This window comes from Telmatherina bonti (genome assembly GCF_933228915.1).
Source record: "Telmatherina bonti genome assembly, chromosome: 2".
In the NCBI taxonomy this organism is placed as follows: Eukaryota; Metazoa; Chordata; class Actinopteri; order Atheriniformes; family Telmatherinidae; genus Telmatherina; species Telmatherina bonti.
In genome coordinates, this window is record NC_136620.1 from 2,048,633 (window position 1) to 2,074,320 (window position 25,688).

Here is a 25,688-nt window from a genome sequence, read left to right on the forward strand (position 1 = left end):
TGGTCCATGTTCAGGTCTGGGTTCTGGTCCATGTTCGGGTCTGGGTTCTGGTCCATGTTCAGGTCTGGGTTCTGGTCCATGTTCAGGTCTGGGTTCTGGTCCATGTTATGGTCTGGGTTCTGGTCCATGTTCGGGTCTAGGTTCTGGTCCATGTTCAGGTCTGGGTTCTGGTCCATGTTCGGGTCTGGGTTCTGGTCCATGTTCAGGTCTGGGTTGTGTTTTAGGTTCGGGTCCATGTTCAGGTTTGGGTTCTGGTCCATGTTTGGGTCTGGGTTATGGTCCATGTTCGGGTCTGGTTTCTGGTCCATGTTTGGGTCTGGGTTCTGGTCCATGTTTGGGTCTGGGTTGTGGTCCATGTTTGGGTCTGGGTTCTGGTCCATGTTCAGGTCTGGGTTCTGGTCCATGTTCAGGTCTGGGTTGTGGTTTAGCATCGGGTACATGTTCGGGTCTGGGTTCTGGTCCATGTTCAGGTCTGGGTTCTGGTCCATGTTCGGGTCTGGGTTCTGGTCCGTGTTCGGGTCTGGGTTCTGGTCCGTGTTCGGGTCTGGGTTCTGGTCCATATTTGGATCTGGGTTCTGGTCCATGTTCGGGTTTGGCTTCTGGTCCAAGTTCAGGTCTAGCTTCTGGTCCATGTTGAGGTCTGGGTTCTGGTCCATGTTCAGGTCTGGGTTGTGGTTTAGCTTCGGGTCCATGTTCAGGTCTGGGTTCTGGTCCATATTCAGGTCTGGGTTCTGGTCCATGTTCAGGTCTGGGTTGTGGTTTAGGTTCGGGTCCATGTTCAGGTCTGGGTTCTGGTCCATGTTCAGGTCTGGGTTCTGGTCCATGTTCAGGTCTGGGTTGTGGTTTAGCTTCGGGTACATGTTCGGGTCTGGGTTCTGGTCCATGTTCAGGTCTGGGTTCTGGTCCATGTTCGGGTCTGGGTTCTGGTCCGTGTTCGGGTCTGGGTTCTGGTCCGTGTTCGGGTCTGGGTTCTGGTCCATATTTGGGTCTGGGTTCTGGTCCATGTTCAGGTCTGGGTTCTGGTCCATGTTCGGGTCTGGGTTCTGGTCCATGTTCAGGTTTGGGTTCTGGTCCATGTTCAGGTCTGGGTTCTGGTCCATGTTCAGATCTGGGTTGTGGTTTAGGTTCGGGTCCATATTCGGGTCTGGGTTCTGGTCCATATTCGGGTCTGGGTTCTGGTCCATGTTCAGATCTGGGTTCTGGTCCATGTTCGGGTCTGGGTTCTGGTCCATGTTCGGGTCTGGGTTCTGGTCCATGTTCAGATCTGGGTTGTGGTCCATGTTCAGGTCTGGGTTCTGGTCCATGTTCGGGTCTGGGTTCTGGTCCATGTTCAGGTCTGGGTTCTGGTCCATGTTCGGGTCTGGGTTCTGGTCCATATTTGGATCTGGGTTCTGGTCCATGTTCAGGTCTGGGTTCTGGTCCATGTTCAGGTCTGGGTTCTGGTCAATGTTCGGGTCTGGGTTCTGGTCCATGTTCGGGTCTGGGTTGTGGTTTACCTTCGGGTCCATGTTCGAGTCTGGGTTCTGGTCCATGTTCTGGTCCGTGTTCGGGTCTGGGTTCTGGTCCATGTTCAGGTCTGGGTTGTGTTTTAGGTTCGGGTCCATGTTCAGGTCTGGGTTCTGGTCCATGTTCAGGTCTGGGTTGTGGTTTAGCTTCGGGTACATGTTCGGGTCTGGGTTCTGGTCCATGTTCAGGTCTGGGTTCTGGTCCATGTTCGGGTCTGGGTTCTGGTCCGTGTTCGGGTCTGGGTTCTGGTCCGTGTTCGGGTCTGGGTTCTGGTCCATATTTGGATCTGGGTTCTGGTCCATGTTCAGGTCTGGGTTCTGGTCCATGTTCGGGTCTGGGTTCTGGTCCATGTTCGGGTCTGGGTTCTGGTCCATGTTCGGGTCTGGGTTCTGGTCCATGTTCGGGTCTGGGTTCTGGTCCATGTTCAGGTCTGGGTTGTGGTCCATGTTCAGGTCTGGGTTCTGGTCCATGTTCAGGTCTGGGTTCTGGTCCATGTTCAGGTCTGGGTTCTGGTCCATGTTCGGGTCTGGGTTCTGGTCCATGTTCGGGTCTGGGTTCTGGTCCATGTTCGGGTCTGGGTTCTGGTCCATGTTCAGGTCTGGGTTCTGGTCCATGTTCAGGTCTGGGTTGTGGTCCATGTTCAGGTCTGGGTTCTGGTCCATGTTCAGGTCTGGGTTCTGGTCCATGTTTGGGTCTAGGTTCTGGTCCCTGTTTGGGTCTAGGTTCTGGTCCCTGTTCGGGTCTAGGTTCTGGTCCTGGACAACTGGTTAACAGTAGGCCTGAGGACAGGTCCCAGTTTGCTGTGAGGAACCAGTCCATAAACCAGTTTAAAAGCATTTTATTCAGCAGATTTCCAGTAACAAACAGAACCATGAGATTATTGACGAGACTTCTGATCAGACGGCGGCGACTCGTCTCTGGGCCGTCAGCCTCAGGCGGGTCATCTGGACGACCACCTGGTGATATTCGTCTAGTTTGTCCCGAACTTTGCTGAGAAGCTGGAAAAAAACACGGATCAGACACGCCGTGACATCACGACGGTAAACATGCAAACAGGAACAACACGGATCAGACACGCCGTGACATCACGACGGTAAACATGCAAACAGGAACAACACGGATCAGACACGCCGTGACATCACGACGGTAAACATGTAAACAGGAACAACACGGATTAGACACGCCGTGACATCACGACAGTAAACATGTAAACAGGAACAACACGGATTAGACACGCCGTGACATCACGACAGTAAACATGTAAACAGGAACAACACGGATTAGACACGCCGTGACATCACGACGGTAAACATGCAAACAGGAACAACACGGATCAGACACGCCGTGACATCACGACGGTAAACATGCAAACAGGAACAACACGGATCAGACACGCCGTGACATCACGACGGTAAACATGTAAACAGGAACAACACGGATCAGACACGCCGTGACATCACGACAGTAAACATGTAAACAGGAACAACACGGATTAGACACGCCGTGACATCACGACAGTAAACATGTAAACAGGAACAACACGGATTAGACACGCCGTGACATCACGACGGTAAACATGCAAACAGGAACAACACGGATCAGACACGCCGTGACATCACGACGGTAAACATGCAAACAGGAACAACACGGATCAGACACGCCGTGACATCACGACGGTAAACATGTAAACAGGAACAACACGGATTAGACACGCCGTGACATCACGACAGTAAACATGTAAACAGGAACAACACGGATCAGACACGCCGTGACATCACGACGGTAAACATGCAAACAGGAACAACACGGATCAGACACGCCGTGACATCACGACGGTAAACATGCAAACAGGAACAACACGGATCAGACACGCCGTGACATCACGACGGTAAACATGCAAACAGGAACAACACGGATCAGACACGCCGTGACATCACGACGGTAAACATGTAAACAGGTAATGACTCACAGCACCGTGGGTCTGCGTCTCGCTCAGAGCGCTCAGCAGCTGATCGATGGACGTGTATGGCAGCCAGGTGGGCGGCGACGTGGCAGACAGTGGTCTCTGAAACACAAACACGCCGTTACATACACTGCTGCATGTGCGTGTGCACAGACGTGACCGGGCGCGTACCTCCACTCCGAAGTACTGATGACCTCGACCGAGAACGGCGTCGATATACTCCAACACGAGCTCAGCGGCAGCTTCCAGCTGGTCGAAGTTCAGGAAGAGACGCAGCAGAGACGCCGCGTCCACACGCTGTCAACACAAATAGCATGTAAACAACATATAAACATGCAATTAGCATGTAAACATGTAATTACCATGTAAACATGTAACAACATATTACCATGAAAACAACACGTAATTACCATGTAAACAACAAGTAATTACCATGGAAACATGTAATTACCATGAAAACATGTAACAACATATTACCATGAAAACAACACGTAATTACCATGTAAACAACAAGTAATTACCATGGAAACATGTAATTACCATGAAAACATGTAATTACCATGAAAACAACACGTAATTACCATGAAAACACGTAATTACCATTGAAACATGTAATTACCATGTAAACAGCATGTAATTACCATGTAAACATAATTACCATGTACACAACATGTAATTACATGTATACAACAAAATTACCATGTAAACATGTAATTACCATGTAAACATGTAATTACCATGTACACAACATGTAATTACATGTATACAACAAAATTACCATGTAAACATGTAATTACCATGTAAACAGCATGCAATTACCATGTAATTACCATGTAAATAGCATGTAAACATGCTACACCCCATCATTCCCTGCTCCGTGTAGCCCTGCCCTCTCTCACCTTGTAGGACTGAAGGAGCCAATCAGGAGGAGGAACTCTGTGTGACAGCAGCTTATGGATGACGTGCCGATGATGCTGCCCGTTGGTGGAAGGATACCTGTCCAGGTAGGAGCCCAGCAGCCGCCACACCTCGTCTGCAGCACTGAAAACCCACGAGGCAGGACATGGGTTCCACTGGGTTCTGATCCGGTGTCCCTGAAGATCAACGTGATCTCTGACAAACATCTCACCTGGACTCCTTAGTGTTGACGACTGACAGCTGATTGGCAGCCAACCACGTCCAAACTTCATTGTGTGACTCCTCCCCCCCAACCTGCAGCTTGATGCACCTGCACAACACAAACCGGTGAACAGAGGGCTGTTTGTTACCACGGTAACACCGCTGTGGACCTGCTGGGAGAGCGTGAAATTAAGGGCGGGGACTGGTCCGGTCCAGTCCTGTCTGGTCTGATCCAGGACGTTTCTCCATAAGGGGCGGGGACTGGTCCGTCTGGTCTGATCCAGGGCGTTTCTCCATAAGGGGCGGGGACTGGTCCGTCTGGTCTGATCCAGGGCGTTTCTCCATAAGGGGCGGGGACTGGTCCGTCTGGTCTGATCCAGGACGTTTCTCCATAAGGGGCGGGGACTGGTCCGTCTGGTCTGATCCAGGACGTTTCTCCATAAGGGGCGGGGACTGGTCCGTCTGGTCTGATCCAGGACGTTTCTCCATAAGGGGCGGGGACTGGTCCGTCTGGTCTGATCCAGGACGTTTCTCCATAAGGGGCGGGGACTGGTCCGTCTGGTCTGATCCAGGGCGTTTCTCCATAAGGGGCGGGGACTGGTCCGTCTGGTCTGAACCTGGACGTTTCTCCATAAGGGGCGGGGACTGGTCCGTCTGGTCTGATCCAGGGCGTTTCTCCATAAGGGGCGGGGACTGGTCCGTCTGGTCTGATCCAGGACGTTTCTCCATAAGGGGCGGGGACTGGTCCGTCTGGTCTGATCCAGGACGTTTCTCCATAAGGGGCGGGGACTGGTCCGTCTGGTCTGATCCAGGGCGTTTCTCCATAAGGGGCGGGGACTGGTCCGTCTGGTCTGATCCAGGGCGTTTCTCCATAAGGGGCGGGGACTGGTCCGTCTGGTCTGATCCAGGGCGTTTCTCCATAAGGGGCGGGGACTGGTCCGTCTGGTCTGATCCAGGACGTTTCTCCATAAGGGGCGGGGACTGGTCCGTCTGGTCTGATCCAGGGCGTTTCTCCATAAGGGGCGGGGACTGGTCCGTCTGGTCTGATCCAGGGCGTTTCTCCATAAGGGGCGGGGACTGGTCCGTCTGGTCTGATCCAGGGCGTTTCTCCATAAGGGGCGGGGACTGGTCCGTCTGGTCTGATCCAGGGCGTTTCTCCATAAGGGGCGGGGACTGGTCCGTCTGGTCTGATTCAGGGCGTTTCTCCATAAGGGGCGGGGACTGGTCCGTCTGGTCTGATCCAGGGCGTTTCTCCATAAGGGGCGGGGACTGGTCCGTCTGGTCTGATCCAGGACGTTTCTCCATAAGGGGCGGGGACTGGTCCGTCTGGTCTGATCCAGGGCGTTTCTCCATAAGGGGCGGGGACTGGTCCGTCTGGTCTGATTCAGGGCGTTTCTCCATAAGGGGCGGGGACTGGTCCGTCTGGTCTGATCCAGGGCGTTTCTCCATAAGGGGCGGGGACTGGTCCGTCTGGTCTGATCCAGGACGTTTCTCCATAAGGGGCGGGGACTGGTCCGTCTGGTCTGAACCTGGACGTTTCTCCATAAGGGGCGGGGACTGGTCCGTCTGGTCTGATCCAGGACGTTTCTCCATAAGGGGCGGGGACTGGTCCGTCTGGTCTGATCCAGGGCGTTTCTCCATAAGGGGCGGGGACTGGTCCGTCTGGTCTGATCCAGGACGTTTCTCCATAAGGGGCGGGGACTGGTCCGTCTGGTCTGATCCAGGACGTTTCTCCATAAGGGGCGGGGACTGGTCCGTCTGGTCTGATCCAGGACGTTTCTCCATAAGGGGCGGGGACTGGTCCGTCTGGTCTGATCCAGGACGTTTCTCCATAAGGGGCGGGGACTGGTCCGTCTGGTCTGATCCAGGGCGTTTCTCCATAAGGGGCGGGGACTGGTCCGTCTGGTCTGAACCTGGACGTTTCTCCATAAGGGGCGGGGACTGGTCCGTCTGGTCTGATCCAGGACGTTTCTCCATAAGGGGCGGGGACTGGTCCGTCTGGTCTGAACCTGGACGTTTCTCCATAAGGGGCGGGGACTGGTCCGTCTGGTCTGATCCAGGACGTTTCTCCATAAGGGGCGGGGACTGGTCCGTCTGGTCTGATCCAGGGCGTTTCTCCATAAGGGGCGGGGACTGGTCCGTCTGGTCTGATCCAGGACGTTTCTCCATAAGGGGCGGGGACTGGTCCGTCTGGTCTGATCCAGGGCGTTTCTCCATAAGGGGCGGGGACTGGTCCGTCTGGTCTGATCCAGGGCGTTTCTCCATAAGGGGCGGGGACTGGTCCGTCTGGTCTGATCCAGGACGTTTCTCCATAAGGGGCGGGGACTGGTCCGTCTGGTCTGATCCAGGACGTTTCTCCATAAGGGGCGGGGACTGGTCCGTCTGGTCTGATCCAGGACGTTTCTCCATAAGGGGCGGGGACTGGTCCGTCTGGTCTGATCCAGGACGTTTCTCCATAAGGGGCGGGGACTGGTCCGTCTGGTCTGATCCAGGGCGTTTCTCCATAAGGGGCGGGGACTGGTCCGTCTGGTCTGATCCAGGACGTTTCTCCATAAGGGGCGGGGACTGGTCCGGTCCAGTCCTGTCTGGTCTGATCCAGGGCGTTTCTCCATAAGGGGCGGGGACTGGTCCGTCTGGTCTGATCCAGGACGTTTCTCCATAAGGGGCGGGGACTGGTCCGGTCCAGTCCTGTCTGGTCTGATCCAGGACGTTTCTCCATAAGGGGCGGGGACTGGTCCGTCTGGTCTGATCCAGGACGTTTCTCCATAAGGGGCGGGGACTGGTCCGGTCCAGTCCTGTCTGGTCTGATCCAGGGCGTTTCTCCATAAGGGGCGGGGACTGGTCCGTCTGGTCTGATCCAGGACGTTTCTCCATAAGGGGCGGGGACTGGTCCGTCTGGTCTGATCCAGGGCGTTTCTCCATAAGGGGCGGGGACTGGTCCGTCTGGTCTGATCCAGGGCGTTTCTCCATAAGGGGCGGGGACTGGTCCGGTCCAGTCCTGTCTGGTCTGATCCAGGGCGTTTCTCCATAAGGGGCGGGGACTGGTCCGTCTGGTCTGATCCAGGGCGTTTCTCCATAAGGGGCGGGGACTGGTCCGTCTGGTCTGATCCAGGGCGTTTCTCCATAAGGGGCGGGGACTGGTCCGTCTGGTCTGATCCAGGGCGTTTCTCCATAAGGGGCGGGGACTGGTCCGTCTGGTCTGATCCAGGGCGTTTCTCCATAAGGGGCGGGGACTGGTCCGTCTGGTCTGATCCAGGGCGTTTCTCCATAAGGGGCGGGGACTGGTCCGTCTGGTCTGATCCAGGACGTTTCTCCATAAGGGGCGGGGACTGGTCCGTCTGGTCTGATCCAGGACGTTTCTCCATAAGGGGCGGGGACTGGTCCGTCTGGTCTGATCCAGGACGTTTCTCCATAAGGGGCGGGGACTGGTCCGTCTGGTCTGATCCAGGACGTTTCTCCATAAGGGGCGGGGACTGGTCCGTCTGGTCTGATCCAGGACGTTTCTCCATAAGGGGCGGGGACTGGTCCGTCTGGTCTGATCCAGGGCGTTTCTCCATAAGGGGCGGGGACTGGTCCGTCTGGTCTGATCCAGGACGTTTCTCCATAAGGGGCGGGGACTGGTCCGTCTGGTCTGATCCAGGACGTTTCTCCATAAGGGGCGGGGACTGGTCCGTCTGGTCTGATCCAGGACGTTTCTCCATAAGGGGCGGGGACTGGTCCGTCTGGTCTGATCCAGGACGTTTCTCCATAAGGGGCGGGGACTGGTCCGTCTGGTCTGATCCAGGGCGTTTCTCCATAAGGGGCGGGGACTGGTCCGTCTGGTCTGATCCAGGGCGTTTCTCCATAAGGGGCGGGGACTGGTCCGTCTGGTCTGAACCTGGACGTTTCTCCATAAGGGGCGGGGACTGGTCCGTCTGGTCTGAACCTGGGCGTTTCTCCATAAGGGGCGGGGACTGGTCCGTCTGGTCTGATCCAGGGCGTTTCTCCATAAGGGGCGGGGACTGGTCCGTCTGGTCTGATCCAGGGCGTTTCTCCATAAGGGGCGGGGACTGGTCCGTCTGGTCTGATCCAGGACGTTTCTCCATAAGGGGCGGGGACTGGTCCGTCTGGTCTGATCCAGGACGTTTCTCCATAAGGGGCGGGGACTGGTCCGTCTGGTCTGATCCAGGACGTTTCTCCATAAGGGGCGGGGACTGGTCCGTCTGGTCTGATCCAGGACGTTTCTCCATAAGGGGCGGGGACTGGTCCGTCTGGTCTGATCCAGGACGTTTCTCCATAAGGGGCGGGGACTGGTCCGTCTGGTCTGATCCAGGACGTTTCTCCATAAGGGGCGGGGACTGGTCCGTCTGGTCTGATCCAGGACGTTTCTCCATAAGGGGCGGGGACTGGTCCGTCTGGTCTGATCCAGGACGTTTCTCCATAAGGGGCGGGGACTGGTCCGTCTGGTCTGATCCAGGACGTTTCTCCATAAGGGGCGGGGACTGGTCCGTCTGGTCTGATCCAGGACGTTTCTCCATAAGGGGCGGGGACTGGTCCGTCTGGTCTGATCCAGGGCGTTTCTCCATAAGGGGCGGGGACTGGTCCGTCTGGTCTGATCCAGGGCGTTTCTCCATAAGGGGCGGGGACTGGTCCGTCTGGTCTGAACCTGGACGTTTCTCCATAAGGGGCGGGGACTGGTCCGTCTGGTCTGAACCTGGGCGTTTCTCCATAAGGGGCGGGGACTGGTCCGTCTGGTCTGAACCTGGACGTTTCTCCATAAGGGGCGGGGACTGGTCCGTCTGGTCTGATCCAGGACGTTTCTCCATAAGGGGCGGGGACTGGTCCGTCTGGTCTGATCCAGGACGTTTCTCCATAAGGGGCGGGGACTGGTCCGTCTGGTCTGATCCAGGGCGTTTCTCCATAAGGGGCGGGGACTGGTCCGTCTGGTCTGATCCAGGACGTTTCTCCATAAGGGGCGGGGACTGGTCCGTCTGGTCTGATCCAGGACGTTTCTCCATAAGGGGCGGGGACTGGTCCGTCTGGTCTGATCCAGGACGTTTCTCCATAAGGGGCGGGGACTGGTCCGTCTGGTCTGATCCAGGACGTTTCTCCATAAGGGGCGGGGACTGGTCCGTCTGGTCTGATCCAGGACGTTTCTCCATAAGGGGCGGGGACTGGTCCGTCTGGTCTGATCCAGGGCGTTTCTCCATAAGGGGCGGGGACTGGTCCGTCTGGTCTGATCCAGGACGTTTCTCCATAAGGGGCGGGGACTGGTCCGTCTGGTCTGATCCAGGACGTTTCTCCATAAGGGGCGGGGACTGGTCCGTCTGGTCTGATCCAGGACGTTTCTCCATAAGGGGCGGGGACTGGTCCGTCTGGTCTGATCCAGGGCGTTTCTCCATAAGGGGCGGGGACTGGTCCGTCTGGTCTGATCCAGGACGTTTCTCCATAAGGGGCGGGGACTGGTCCGTCTGGTCTGATCCAGGGCGTTTCTCCATAAGGGGCGGGGACTGGTCCGTCTGGTCTGATCCAGGACGTTTCTCCATAAGGGGCGGGGACTGGTCCGTCTGGTCTGATCCAGGACGTTTCTCCATAAGGGGCGGGGACTGGTCCGTCTGGTCTGATCCAGGGCGTTTCTCCATAAGGGGCGGGGACTGGTCCGTCTGGTCTGATCCAGGACGTTTCTCCATAAGGGGCGGGGACTGGTCCGTCTGGTCTGATCCAGGACGTTTCTCCATAAGGGGCGGGGACTGGTCCGTCTGGTCTGATCCAGGGCGTTTCTCCATAAGGGGCGGGGACTGGTCCGTCTGGTCTGATCCAGGACGTTTCTCCATAAGGGGCGGGGACTGGTCCGTCTGGTCTGATCCAGGGCGTTTCTCCATAAGGGGCGGGGACTGGTCCGTGCAGAACACACCTAACTGACTGACCTGTGTGCCAAGGTGAAGCCAGGTCTGAAGCAGGATCGGAAGAACCTCCCTGAAGGTGGTTCTGGTCTCGGCAGGATGGAGGACTCAGTCGGAAATGATGCTATAACTAGGTTTATGTTCCGAAGACGCCGTTCTCTGTATGAATAAAGCTCAACAGAACGTTGGGTTTCAGAACCAGTTCCAGGTGGGACCGCACACCTGGAGGTTCAGTTCAGTCCAGCAACATGAAACGGGACCTGGTCCGATCACATCTACATGCCAATAGTAAATAAACAAGCGGGTGTGTGTTGCTGCGAACTCACTTGAAGGTCAGACCCTCGAACACCGGATTCAGGCTCAGTCTGAAGGTCTGACACAGAGCCAGAGCCGAGTCAAAGAGTCCGGTTTGAACCAGCAGGGTGACGAGCTCTGGTGCTGACGCACTCCCTGCAAACACATACACATTTAAACAGCACCTGTCTTGCTGTGCTTCCAGCTGGGCTTGGGCCAAGCCGAGGTGTACCTGCAATGGCTGCCGATGGCGGGTGGTGCTGGGCCAGCGAGAGCCGGGCCTGGGCCAGGAAGTACTCCTTCTCCAGGTCATGTAGCTCCAGGACGTCTACCTGCCGTCTGCCTGCAGCTGACGACACAACCACAACCAGTCAGCTGCTCCACAATCTGTCTGCTTGTAAGAGTTCTGGTCAGGTTGGATCAGGTTGACTAATCGGGATCCTCAGAACCAAAACTGGTCCAGGACCAGCTTCAGACATGAAGAAAACGCACCTGGTTCTGGAGGAAATTCTCCATCAGAATTTCTCTTCGGTGACGTTCCGGGTCGCTCGTACTGCAGAAGACACTCAGTCAGAACCAGCTCCTGCATGTGTGTGTGTGTGTGTGTGTGTGTGTGTGTGTGTGTGCGCGCACTGTGCTCCCGCAGGTGGGCTGGACAATCCAGGCGTAGTCGGGTCGGATGAGGCGCAGACAGTTCAGAGCAGCCAGGTAACAGTTCACCTGTTTCTGGAGGCCGAATCGGTTCCGAACCTCCCGACCGAGCCGCATCCCGAACTCGAACATGACGGTTCCCGCTGAGCGCACACACACATACATTAAGAACCAGCAACACACACACCTGAATGTGTGTGTGTCAATGTTTACCTTTCCTGTAGTTGTGTCGGGCGATGTGGAACGAGTACAGCAGGTCGTAGTAGTTATGCGTCAGCAGGTCCAGACCCCGGGCCCGGGACTCGATGATGCTGACCACCTGCAGGTCACATGACCAGGCTGAGATTAACACGCCAAACACCTGCAGGTCACATGACTATCCATCTTCTGCAGCTTATCCAGGATCGGGCTGAGGGGGCAGCAGACTAAGCAGCCGAGAGATATAATCCCTCCAGCGTGTCCTGGGTCTTCCCCGGGGTCTCCTCCCAGAGGGACGTGCCTGGAACACCTCACCAGGGAGGTCCAGGAGGCATCCTGACCAGATGCCCGAGCCACCTCAACTGGTTCCTCTCGATGCGGAGGAGCAGCGGCTCTACTCTGATCTCCTCCCGGATGACCGAGCTCCTCACCCCATCTCTAAGGGTGAGCCCGGCCACCCTGCGGAGGAAACCCATTTCAGTCATCTGTATACGAGATCTTCTTTCGGTCACGACCCACAGCTCATGACCATAGGTGAGGGTAGGAATGTAGATCGACTGGTAAATCGAGAGCTTCGCCTTCTGGCTCAGCTCCTTCTTCACCACGACAGACCGGCGCAGAGTCCGCATTACTGCAGACGCCGCACCGATCCGTCTGTCCATCTCGCGCTCTTCACTCGTGAACAAGACCCCGAGATATTTAAACTCCTCCACTTGAGGCAGGACCTGACTCCCGACCCGGAGAGGGCAGTCCACCCTATTCCGCCTGAGGACCATGGTCTCAGATTTTGAGGTGCTGATTCTCATCCCAGCCGCTTCACACTCGGCCACGAATCGCTCAAGCGAGAGCTGGAGATCACGACCAGATGAAGCCAACAGGACCACGTCATCTGCAAAAAGCAGGATCCCAATCCTGAGGCCACCAAGTCGGATCCCCTCAACACCTCGGCTGCACCTAGAAATTCTGTCCATATAAGTTATGAACAGAATTGGTGATAAAGGGCAGCCTTGGCGGAGTCCAACCCTCACTGGAAACGAATCCGACTTACTACCAGCAATGTGGACCAAGCTCTGACACCTGTCGTACAGGGGACAAGGGGGTCCGGTACCCCATACTCCCGGAGTACCCCCCACAGGAACCCCCGGGGGACACGGTCGAACGCCTTCTCCAGGTCCACAAAGCACATGGAGACTGGTTGGGCAAACTCCCATGCCCCCTCCAGGACCCCAAAGAGGGTATAAAGCTAGTCCACTGTCAGGACGAAAACCACACTGCTCCTCCTCAATCCGAGTTTGGACTATCCGACGGATCCTCCTCTCGAGGACCCCTGAATAGACCTTACCAGGGAGTAGAGCTCCACAATTAATCGTTAAAAAATCGTGATCTCGATTCATACTCTTATACGATCTCATTTTCAAATGACGATGATTTAAAGGAAAAAAAAAAGAAAAAGAAAAAAGACCACATGCAAGGCATTTCTCACCTGCACCAAAACAAGCGCTCCCTCTTTCTCCCTCAACAAACGGTGGATCCTTACACCACGTGACTCAGATGCCGGCTGGTAGGAAAAACTTAAATCGGACGACTTTTTTTTTGTTAAAGGAAACCAGCAACAAATGTAGCGACTTTTACTGGTGTTACTGGAGACGTTACAGGAGACGTTACTGGAGTTACTGGAGACGTTACTAGTGTTACTGGAGTAACTGGAGACGTTACTGGTTTAACTGGAGATGTTACTGGAGTTACTGGAGACGTTTACTGGTGTTACTGGAGACGTTACTGGAGCAGTTACTGGTTTAACTGGAGACGTTACTGGAGTTACTGGAGACGTTACTAGTGTTACTGGAGTTACTGGAGACGTTACTAGTGTTACTGGAGTAACTGGAGACGTTACTAGTGTTACTGGAGTAACTGGAGACGTTTACTGGTGTTACTGGAGACGTTACAGGAGACGTTACTGGAGTTACTGGAGACGTTACTAGTGTTACTGGAGACGTTACTGGAGTTAGTGGAGACGTTACTGGTTTAACTGGAGACGTTACTGGAGTTACTGGAGACGTTACTAGTGTTACTGGAGTTACTGGAGACGTTACTAGTGTTACTGGAGTAACCGGAGACGTTTACTGGAGTAACTGGAGACGTTTACTGGTGTTACTGGAGACGTTACTGGAGTTAGTGGAGACGTTACTGGTTTAACTGGAGACGTTACTGGAGTTACTGGAGACGTTACTAGTGTTACTGGAGTTACTGGAGACGTTACTAGTGTTACTGGAGTAACCGGAGACGTTTACTGGTGTTACTGGAGACGTTACTGGAGACGTTACTGGAGACGTTACTGGTGTTACTGGAGACGTTACTGGAGACGTTTCTGGAGTTACTGGAGACGTTACTGGTGTTACTGGAGACGTTACTGGTGTTACTGGAGACGTTACTGGTGTTACTGGAGACGTTACTGGAGTTACTGGAGACGTTACTGGAGACGTTTCTGGAGTTACTGGAGACGTTACTGGTGTTACTGGAGACGTTACTGGAGTCACTGGAGACGTTACTGGAGTTACTGGAGACGTTACTGGTTTAACTGGAGACGTTACTGGAGTTACTGGAGACGTTACTGGAGTTACTGGAGACGTTACTGGAGTTACTGGAGACGTTACTAGTGTTACTGGAGTAGCCGGAGACGTTTACTGGTGTTACTGGAGACGTTACTGGTGTTACTGGAGACGTTACTGGAGACGTTTCTGGAGTTACTGGAGACGTTACTGGTGTTACTGGAGACGTTACTGGAGACGTTACTGGTGTTACTGGAGACGTTACTGGTGTTACTGGAGACGTTACTGGTGTTACTGGAGACGTTACTGGAGTTACTGGAGACGTTTCTGGAGTTACTGGAGACGTTACTGGTGTTACTGGAGACGTTACTGGAGACGTTACTGGAGTTACTGGAGACGTTTCTGGAGTTACTGGAGACGTTTCTGGAGTTACTGGAGACGTTACTGGTGTTACTGGAGACATTACTGGAGTTACTGGAGACGTTACAGGAGACGTTACAGGAGACGTTACTGGAGTTACTGGAGACGTTACTGGTTTAACTGGAGACGTTACTGGTGTTACTGGAGACGTTACTGGTTTAACTGGAGACGTTACTGGAGACGTTACTGGTGTTACTGGAGACGTTTCTGGAGTTACTGGAGACGTTACTGGAGACGTTACTGGTGTTACTGGAGACGTTTCTGGAGTTACTGGAGACGTTACTGGAGACGTTACTGGTGTTACTGGAGACGTTACTGGTGTTACTGGAGACGTTTCTGGAGTTACTGGAGATGTTACTGGAGTTACTGGAGACGTTTCTGGAGTTACTGGTGACGTTACTGGAATAACTGGAGACATTACTGGTGTTACTGGAGACATTACTGGTTTAACTGGAGACGTTACTGGTGTTACTGGAGTTACTGGAGACATTACTGGAGTTACTGGAGACGTTACTGGAGTTACTGGAGACGTTACTGGAGACGTTACAGGAGACGTTACTGGAGACGTTACTGGAATAACTGGAGACATTCCTGGTGTTACTGGAGACGTTACTGGAATAACTGGAGACATTACTGGTGTTACTGGAGACGTTACTGGTTTAACTGGAGACGTTACTGGAGACGTTACTGGTGTTACTGGAGACGTTTCTGGAGTTACTGGAGACGTTACTGGTGTTACTGGAGACGTTTCTGGAGTTACTGGAGACGTTACTGGAGACGTTACTGGTGTTACTGGAGACGTTACTGGTGTTACTGGAGACGTTTCTGGAGACGTTTCTGGAGTTACTGGAGACGTTACTGGAGTTACTGGAGACGTTACTGGTGTTACTGGAGACGTTACTGGTGTTACTGGAGACGTTACTGTTGTTACTGGAGACGTTTCTGGAGTTACTGGAGACGTTACTGGTGTTACTGGAGACGTTACTGGAGACGTTTCTGGAGTTACTGGAGACGTTACTGGAGACGTTACAGGAGACGTTACTGGAGTTACTGGAGACGTTACTGGTTTAACTGGAGACGTTACTGGTGTTACTGGAGACGTTACTGGTTTAACTGGAGACGTTACTGGAGACGTTACTGGTGTTACTGGAGACGTTACTGGAGACGTTTCTGGAGTTACTGGAGACGTTTCTGGAGTTACTGGAGACGTTACTGGTGTTACTGGAGACGTTACTGGTGTTACTGGTGACGTTACTGGACAAGTTTCTGGACTTACTGGAGACATCACTGGAGACGTTACTGGAGACGTTACTGGTGTTACTGGAGACGTTACTGGAGACGTTTCTGGAGTTACTGGAGACATCACTGGAGTTACTGGAGACGTTACTGGTTTAACTGGAGACGTTACTGGAGACGTTACTGGTGTTACTGGAGACGTTAACTGGTGTTACTGGAGACGTTACTGGAGACGTTTCTGGAGTTACTGGAGACGTTTCTGGAGTTACTGGAGACGTTTCTGGAGTTACTGGTGACGTTACTGGAATAACTGGAGACATTACTGGTGTTACTGGAGACATTACTGGTTTAACTGGAGACGTTACTGGTGTTACTGGAGACGTTACTGGAGTTACTGGAGACATTACTGGAGTTACTGGAGACGTTACTGGAGACGTTACAGGAGACGTTACTGGAGTTACTGGAGACGTTACTGGAATAACTGGAGACATTACTGGTGTTACTGGAGACGTTACTGGAGTTACTGGAGACGTTACTGGAGTTACTGGAGACGTTACTGGTGTTACTGGAGACGTTACTGGTTTAACTGGAGACGTTACTGGAGACGTTACTGGTGTTACTGGAGACGTTACTGGAGACGTTTCTGGAGTTACTGGAGACGTTTCTGGAGTTACTGGAGACGTTTCTGGAGTTACTGGAGACGTTACTGGAGACGTTACTGGTGTTACTGGAGACGTTACTGGTGTTACTGGAGACGTTACTGGAGTTACTGGAGACGTTTCTGGAGTTACTGGAGACGTTTCTGGAGTTACTGGAGACGTTTCTGGAGTTACTGGTGACGTTACTGGACAAGTTTCTGGACTTACTGGAGACATCACTGGAGTTACTGGAGACGTTACTGGAATTACTGGAGACATTACTGGTGTTACTGGAGACGTTACTGGAGACATTTGTGGAGTTACTGGAGACGTTACTGGTGTTACTGGAGACGTTTCTGGAGTTACTGGAGACGTTACTGGTGTTACTGGAGACGTTACTGGTGTTACTGGAGACGTTTCTGGAGTTACTGGAGACGTTTCTGGAGTTACTGGAGACGTTACTGGTGTTACTGGAGACGTTACTGGTGTTAATGGAGACGTTTCTGGAGTTACTGGAGACGTTTCTGGAGTTACTGGTGACGTTACTGGACAAGTTTCTGGAGTTACTGGAGACATCACTGGAGTTACTGGAGACGTTACTGGTTTAACTGGAGACGTTACTGGAGACGTTACTGGTGTTACTGGAGACGTTACTGGAGACGTTTCTGGAGTTACTGGAGACATCACTGGAGTTACTGGAGACGTTACTGGTTTAACTGGAGACGTTACTGGAGACGTTACTGGTGTTACTGGAGACGTTAACTGGTGTTACTGGAGACGTTACTGGAGACGTTTCTGGAGTTACTGGAGACGTTTCTGGTGTTACTGGAGACGTTACTGGTGTTACTGGAGACGTTTCTGGAGTTACTGGAGACGTTTCTGGAGTTACTGGAGACGTTTCTGGAGTTACTGGAGACGTTACTGGTGTTACTGGAGACGTTACTGGTGTTACAGGAGACGTTACTGGTGTTACTGGAGACGTTACTGGTGTTACTGGAGACGTTTCTGGTGTTACTGGAGACGTTACTGGAGACATTTGTGGAGTTACTGGAGACGTTACTGGTGTTACTGGAGACGTTTCTGGAGTTACTGGAGACGTTACTGGTGTTACTGGAGACGTTACTGGAGTTACTGGAGACGTTTCTGGAGTTACTGGAGACGTTTCTGGAGTTACTGGAGACGTTTCTGGAGTTACTGGAGACGTTTCTGGAGTTACTGGAGACGTTTCTGGAGTTACTGGAGACGTTACTGGTGTTACTGGAGACGTTACTGGTGTTACAGGAGACGTTACTGGTGTTACTGGAGACGTTACTGGTGTTACTGGAGACGTTACTGGTGTTACTGGAGACGTTTCTGGTGTTACTGGAGACGTTACTGGAGACATTTGTGGAGTTACTGGAGACGTTACTGGTGTTACTGGAGACGTTTCTGGAGTTACTGGAGACGTTACTGGTGTTACTGGAGACGTTACTGGAGTTACTGGAGACGTTTCTGGAGTTACTGGAGACGTTTCTGGAGTTACTGGAGACGTTTCTGGAGTTACTGGAGACGTTTCTGGAGTTACTGGAGACGTTACTGGTGTTACTGGAGACGTTACTGGTGTTAATGGAGACGTTTCTGGAGTTACTGGAGACGTTTCTGGAGTTACTGGTGACGTTACTGGACAAGTTTCTGGACTCACTGGAGACATCACTGGAGTTACTGGAGACGTTACTGGTTTAACTGGAGACGTTACTGGAGACGTTTACTGGTGTTACTGGAGACGTTTCTGGAGTTACTGGAGACGTTACTGGAGTTACTGGAGACGTTACTGGAGTTACTGGAGACGTTACTGGAGACGTTACTGGAGACGTTACTGGTGTTACTGGAGACGTTACTGGTGTTACTGGAGACGTTTCTGGTGTTACTGGAGACGTTACTGGAGACATTTGTGGAGTTACTGGAGACGTTACTGGTGTTACTGGAGACGTTTCTGGAGTTACTGGAGACGTTACTGGTGTTACTGGAGACGTTACTGGAGTTACTGGAGACGTTTCTGGAGTTACTGGAGACGTTTCTGGAGTTACTGGAGACGTTTCTGGAGTTACTGGAGACGTTTCTGGAGTTACTGGAGACGTTACTGGTGTTACTGGAGACGTTACTGGTGTTACTGGAGACGTTACTGGTGTTAATGGAGACGTTTCTGGAGTTACTGGAGACGTTTCTGGAGTTACTGGTGACGTTACTGGACAAGTTTCTGGACTCACTGGAGACATCACTGGAGTTACTGGAGACGTTACTGGTTTAACTGGAGACGTTACTGGAGACGTTTACTGGTGTTACTGGAGACGTTACTGGAGACGTTTCTGGAGTTACTGGAGACGTTACTGGAGTTACTGGAGACGTTACTGGAGTTACTGGAGACGTTACTGGAGACGTTACTGGAGACGTTACTGGTGTTACTGGAGACGTTACTGGAGTTACTGGAGACGTTACTGGAGTTACTGGAGACGTTTCTGGACTTACTGGAGACATCACTGGAGTTACTGGACAAGTTTCTGGACTTACTGGAGACATCACTGGAGTTACTGGAGACGTTACTGGAGACGTTACTGGTTTAACTGGAGACATTACTGGAGTTACTGGAGATGTTACTGGAGACGTTACTGGAGTTACTGGAGACGTTACAGGAGACGTTACTGGAGTTACTGGAGACGTTACTGGAGACGTTACTGGTTTAACTGGAGACGTTACTGGAGTTACTGGAGACGTTACTGGTTTAACTGGAGACGTTACTGGAGACGTTACTGGTGTTACTGGAGACGTTTACTGGTGTTACTGGAGACGTTTCTGGAGTTACTGGAGACGTTACTGGAGTTACTGGAGACGTTTCTGGAGACGTCACTGGTGTTACTGGAGACGTTCCTGGAGTTACTGGAGACGTTACTGGTGTTACTGGAGACGTTACTGGTTTTACTGGAGACGTTACTGGTGTTACTGGAGACGTTTCTGGAGTTACTGGAGACGTTTCTGGAGTTACTGGAGACGTTACTGGAGACGTTTCTGGAGTTACTGAAGACGTTTCTGGTGTTTTGGCGACTGACTTGAAAGCACATATTGTTTAGCAGTGACTGTCAGGAACGAGCGGTGGGGGCCTCTCCCCATCATAAAGCACTCCCAGCCGGTCAGAGGAGCAGAGAGGACACCTGTACAAGCCCACGTGCACAGTCACAATGAATAGTGCACGTGCAAATCCACGGCTGATCCCAGCCTGGCTTACAGAGTGGGATGTAAACTAACATTTCTGTCGTCTCTGTTTGGTCCATTTAGATTGTTAATGTCCAGTTTAAACTGTTTGTCCAGGAAGTAGTTTAAAAGTTATGTTTTTGCCAACATATGTTTACTTTGACTAAAGACAAACCAAAAGGAAGAAAACTACAGAAAGCAAACAACAACAAAATGAAGTAACTCTGCCAAAATGTCTCTTTTGGGTCACTTTGGTGGTCCAAAGTAAAGAAAGCAGCTATTGGCTGTTCTAGAAGTTGCTGGATGACGTCATCGCCTAATTTGCATAATTGGCCATATGCTATAATGTAATGGACATTGTAGGAGAGATGAATAATGTGGGAGAAACAAAAGATGAGTCAAAACCACCCTAAATATGTTTAGTACAATGAATAAACTCTTTTCTGTTGTTTTTTTGCTAGGTTTTTTTTTTTTTTTTTTTTTTGCTAGTTTTTTTTATTTTGCCATTGAAATAGGCTATCACTTTTAAAAAAAGTAGATTCTGAAACCCTTTAGACCCACAGTGCATAAATCACTTTTGTCCTCCATTGTTAAATGTCAGAATATTAAATTTAACCAAAGGACTGCTGTGTGAAGTTTCTAGCTTCATGTCCAACCCTCCTGTTGTTTATATTGTAAGAACCATACCGACCTCTCATCACCTTGTGCACAGAAAAATATTGTTAAAAAATGTTACTATTAAATTTATTCAGAGGTTGTGTGTGTAAGAGAAGACAAGAGAAACATTTACTGTTGTTGTGTTCAGTGTCAGCTGTGACGGTAATACGTGCAATAAATATTTATATTGGAGAAAGATCCTGACAGAATCGTGATCTCAGTTCTAAGCAGAAAAAATCCTGATTCTCATTCTATCCAGAATCGAGCAGTCTTACCAGGGAGACTGAGTAGTGTGATTCCCCTGTAATTGGAACACATGCTCAGGTCCCCCTTCTTAAAAAGGGGGACCACCACCCCAGTAGGTCTGCAACGATTACTCGGGTAACTCGAGTAACCAGAGTACAAAATTTTTTAATTTCTGCATCATGGCGGCATTCTCAGACCACGGCGCTGTTCGGAGGGACGACATCACTGCTTCAGTAAACATATAAACATCTAAACATGTATAAAATGTATAAAAGCAGAAGCTGTGGCCTACGGTGTGTCTACAGTCTGACTGTTTCAGCCGGACTGATGACGGACATTTCCACCAGCAGCGGCGAGCGCTTTGCTTTCTGTCTGAAGATCCTCCTTGCTTTGGTCTCTAATGGCAGAGAATGAAGAAGAGGGGAGGAAAAGACCAAAAAGTGGCAGTGTGGGACCATTTCACACTGAAAAGGACAGAAAACGTAGAGTTGGCGTACCACCCCCCCACTTCACCGCTCCAGGAGGAGATCCAGCTTTCTGATTTATATCAGCAGCAGCAGCGGCTGGTAAAATGTTCAGAGTTCTAACCTGTGATATCAGTCAGCAGTGACGAGGCATGGCGAGGTGTCGGCTGCTAACGCACGCTAACCGTCTGGTAATCCGTCCCTCATCTGTCTCTCCTGCACACACGCAGAGTCAAAGCGCATGTTTTAGGCAGCGTGTGGCGGAGCCTCTGTTCCTGCAGCAAACTTTTATTCCGGATTAAACAGACAGACTTTTACCAGGCGTGTCGTCCACCAAGACATCGGCTAGTTCTTACTGTGGACATGTTTACAAGTCACTCCTTCTTTCTACGGGAATTCTTCTTTTTATCCTTTAAAAGGCAGGAATTCGCGATCGGTTGAGGATTGTTTCTCCACACATTGAGCACAAACACGTCGGCTGCACCAAATCGTCCTGCATTAGGTCTTAACAACACATGCAACAGCTTCACAGATATAAAAGCGAACCAGCACACCAAGCGAACCATCACACCTCCGCGGCCCCGACAACGTGCCAGTGGGGGACCCAGGTTCCTCGGGCAACGTTTTGGCAAAGTTTCTTTCAACGGGTCCGTCGGCGCCGTCACGGGCACCACCCGGGCCGGAGGTGTACAGGTTGCGTTGGGGGGCCTTTTCAAGCACCCGGACCAGAAAGACATTTCTGAGGGCCCCGGACCCCGTTTCGCCAATTGAGGCTCCGGGTGCCATTTGGCCCGCCGCAGCCGTGAGGCCTCCCAGTGGACGGAAAGGAGCCGAAGTGGACAAGGACATCGGCCCCCGGACCCCATGCGAGGGACCTGGTGTGGACAAAAAGGCCGCTTTGTGTCCCCAGTGTAGCGCCATCTACAGCTGCAGTAGCATCGGCGCAGGGGCGTCCACGGGGCTCCTTCATGTACAGCAGAAAGGCTTGCCAATGGGCGATTTTCTTCGTTGGCAATCCATCCCCAGCAAAAAACTGTCCACAACTAGGCCAATTCCCTATCCCCTTCAGGTCACATGACCGGCCTGGGAGACTAATCATGTGACTAATCAGGATCAACCACAGATTGGGTCTAAAAGGAAGGAAACCTGATAACTTATTAGAAGCACACTGATCAGCTAAATTAGAATCAATAAATCAAATTGTCAGCAGAAAGTAGAAATCATGTATCTAATACTGAGGAGGAGGTCATGGTTCAGATGGAGGTCAGGGTTCTGGTCTCACCTCATCGTGCAAGTTCACATATGGAAACTGGACTAAATCCTGAAGCTGAGAGCGTTCACATAGAACCACCACCAGCTGACGGAGGCAATCCAGCTGCCTGAGAACACACACACACACACACACACACACACACACACAAAACCTTTAGCTATAGAATAAATAAAAAATAAATCAGAATGAATAACAAGAATCTAAAAGAAATGAGAACACGTGTTTTCGCCAGAGCGACACGTGACCACCGGGTTGCATGAGCACACTCCACAGTGCAGGTGTGTGTGTGCGTGCACATACATGCTGTTGTCTGGGTTCTGCGTCAGAGCTTCGTAGGCTTCCCCGTTGTGTCCCAGATCCAGATGGTGCTTAAAGATGCGAGTCCACAGAGCCGCCTACACACACACACACAAACACACACGTGTTGTTTACGTGTTTGTCTGGTGAAAGACGACAGCACACCTGCAGAGATGTCCGTTTACCTGACTGTTGACGTCTCCGCCGGCCTCCGTCACAGCCAGAGAGGCAAGCTGGATGACGAGCTCTGGCAGACCCACGTCCTCCAGCAGCCGCAGCACCTGCACACACACTGTTAGACTCACCTGTAGCTGCATGCAGGTGAGCGCTGCGGTGAGCGTACCTTGTTGTAGAACTGTAACCTGGGGCTGGAAGCAGCCTCCTCTTCCTCGTTGCCTGTCAGCTTCATCAGAAACTCCTCCTTCTCCACCTCGGTAGCAACCTCCTGGAAGCACTGCAGAGCCTGAAACGGGAAGGTGTGACTGTGAAGTACCTCACATATGCCTGTCAGGGGTTGGGACCAGTTTGGGGATGAACACCATCAAATCTGGAGGAGGAGCTCTTAAAATGTGAGGCAAAGGGGAAAAAAATGACCCCATAACCCCTTTTCTAAGATGGCCAACTTACTGTTGAACAAATATGTTCAAGAGGCTTTCATGCAGGTGGTAGGATGTTTTAGCAGGCACTCGCCCACAACAAGGAGGAGAGGGAGATACTCCCTTTGCAAGCCAGCTAAACTGGACGCCCACAGCAGGCGTTAAGGCTCCCTGCGTGGGTCGGAGCAGAGAAACCCTCCTGAATGGTTACTGGATTTGTTCCGTCGGTTAAAATTACAATCAACCATTTTATTCATGTCATTCTACTTTACAAAGATATTACTTGTGTATCTTCACATCCAGTTTTAGATGTTCTTGAATTAAGAACTTTATTTTGGGCATTTAAGTGCTTTGTCACAGTGGGGAACAGAATCCATCAAAAACCATTTGATTCTCCTTATTTACTCAGATTGGTACAGTTTTCCATCCCTACAGTGACAGGCTGCTGCAAGATCACACCTGCATCCGTTTCAGCTGACAGTTGACACTTCGACCTTTTCCACACGTAGCAGGCACCTCACGTAAACAACATATTTCCCTCCGATTTAGCCTGCCGCCCACATGAAAACACTGATTTCTTCATAAAAACGATGGTTTTAAAATCCTCGGACCAAAGTTAAGATGTGTGAATACTTCCTATCCATGTGGACGTATATAACCGGGTTTAGATGTTGAAACGTCTCCATGTGGACGTATATAACCGGGTTTAGGTGTTGAAACGTCTCCATGTGGACGTATATAACCGGGTTTAGATGTTGAAACGTCTCCATGTGGACGTATATAACCGGGTTTAGGTGTTGAAACGTCTCCATGTGGACGTATATAACCGGGTTTAGGTGTTGAAACGTCTCCATGTGGACGTATATAACCGGGTTTAGGTGTTGAAACGTCTCCATGTGGACGTATATAACCAGGTTTAGGTGTTGAAAAGTCTCCATGTGGACGTACATAACCAGGTTTAGGTGTTAAAAGGTTTCCGTGTGGACGTATATAACCGGGTTTAGGTGTTGAAACGTCTCCGTGTGGACGTATATAACCGGGTTTAGGTGTTGAAACGTCTCCGTGTGGACGTATATAACCGGGTTTAGGTGTTGAAACGTCTCCGTGTGGACGTATATAACCGGGTTTAGGTGTTGAAACGTCTCCATGTGGACGTATATAACCGGGTTTAGGTGTTAAAAAGTCTCCGTGTGGACGTATATAACCGGGTTTAGGTGTTGAAACGTCTCCATGTGGACGTATATAACCGGGTTTAGGTGTTAAAAAGTCTCCGTGTGGACGTATATAACTGGGTTTAGGTGTTAAAAAGTCTCCGTGTGGACGTATATAACTGGGTTTAGGTGTTGAAACGTCTCCGTGTGGACGTATATAACCGGGTTTAGGTGTTAAAAAGTCTCCGTGTGGACGTGTATAACCAGGTTTAGGTGTTGAAACGTCTCCATGTGGACGTATATAACCGGGTTTAGGTGTTGAAACGTCTCCGTGTGGACGTATATAACCGGGTTTAGGTGTTGAAACGTCTCCATGTGGACATATATAACCAGGTTTAGGTGATGAAAAGTCTCAGTGTGGACGTATATAACCGGGTTTAGGTGATGAAACGTCTCCATGTGGACGTATATAACCGGGTTTAGGTGTTGAAACGTCTCCATGTGGACGTATATAACCGGGTTTAGGTGTTGAAACGTCTCCGTGTGGACATATATAACCGGGTTTAGGTGTTGAAACGTCTCCATGTGGACGTATATAACCGGGTTTAGGTGTTGAAACGTCTCCATGTGGACGTATATAACCGGGTTTAGGTGTTAAAAAGTCTCCGTGTGGACGTATATAACCGGGTTTAGGTGTTAAAAAGTCTCCGTGTGGACGTGTATAACCAGGTTTAGGTGTTGAAACGTCTCCATGTGGACGTATATAACCGGGTTTAGGTGTTGAAACGTCTCCGTGTGGACGTATATAACCGTGTTTAGGTGTTGAAACGTCTCCATGTGGACATATATAACCAGGTTTAGGTGATGAAAAGTCTCAGTGTGGACGTATATAACTGGGTTTAGGTGTTGAAACGTCTCCGTGTGGACGTATATAACCTGGTTTAGGTGTTGAAACGTCTCCATGTGGACGTATATAACCAGGTTTAGGTGTTGAAACGTCTCCATGTGAACGTATATAAACAGGTTTAGGTGTTGAAACGTCTCCGTGTGGACATATATAACCGGGTTTAGGTGTTGAAATGTGTCCATGTGGACGTATATAACCGGGTTTAGGTGTTGAAACGTCTCCATGTGGACGTATATAACCGGGTTTAGGTGTTGAAATGTGTCCATGTGGACGTATATAACCGGGTTTAGGTGTTGAAACGTCTCCGTGTGGACGTATATAACCGGGTTTAGGTGTTGAAACGTCTCCATGTGAACGTATATAAACAGGTTTAGGTGTTGAAACGTATCCATGTGGACGTATATAACCGGGTTTAG

The 25,688-nt window shown here is 51.3% G+C and overlaps 1 protein-coding gene across 1 annotated transcript in view; it reads right to left on the minus strand.

Moving 5' to 3' along the window:
• Positions 1 to 2,328: 2,328 nt before the first annotated feature.
• nup160 (nucleoporin 160) overlaps positions 2,329 to 25,688 on the minus strand; it is a 71,035-nt gene continuing 47,675 nt past the window's right edge. Inside the window, exons 21-34 of the mRNA XM_079249091.1 lie at positions 22,962 to 23,081; positions 22,804 to 22,899; positions 22,622 to 22,716; positions 22,331 to 22,427; positions 11,629 to 11,734; positions 11,398 to 11,558; positions 11,257 to 11,317; positions 10,997 to 11,113; positions 10,797 to 10,920; positions 4,599 to 4,697; positions 4,369 to 4,510; positions 3,641 to 3,766; positions 3,476 to 3,571; positions 2,329 to 2,504 (exon numbers count right to left, since the gene is read on the minus strand). Of these exons, the coding sequence (XP_079105217.1) occupies positions 2,403 to 2,504; positions 3,476 to 3,571; positions 3,641 to 3,766; positions 4,369 to 4,510; positions 4,599 to 4,697; positions 10,797 to 10,920; positions 10,997 to 11,113; positions 11,257 to 11,317; positions 11,398 to 11,558; positions 11,629 to 11,734; positions 22,331 to 22,427; positions 22,622 to 22,716; positions 22,804 to 22,899; positions 22,962 to 23,081 (1,542 nt within the window). The 3' untranslated portion in view covers positions 2,329 to 2,402. The remainder of the gene's footprint in view (positions 2,505 to 3,475; positions 3,572 to 3,640; positions 3,767 to 4,368; positions 4,511 to 4,598; positions 4,698 to 10,796; positions 10,921 to 10,996; positions 11,114 to 11,256; positions 11,318 to 11,397; positions 11,559 to 11,628; positions 11,735 to 22,330; positions 22,428 to 22,621; positions 22,717 to 22,803; positions 22,900 to 22,961; positions 23,082 to 25,688) is intronic.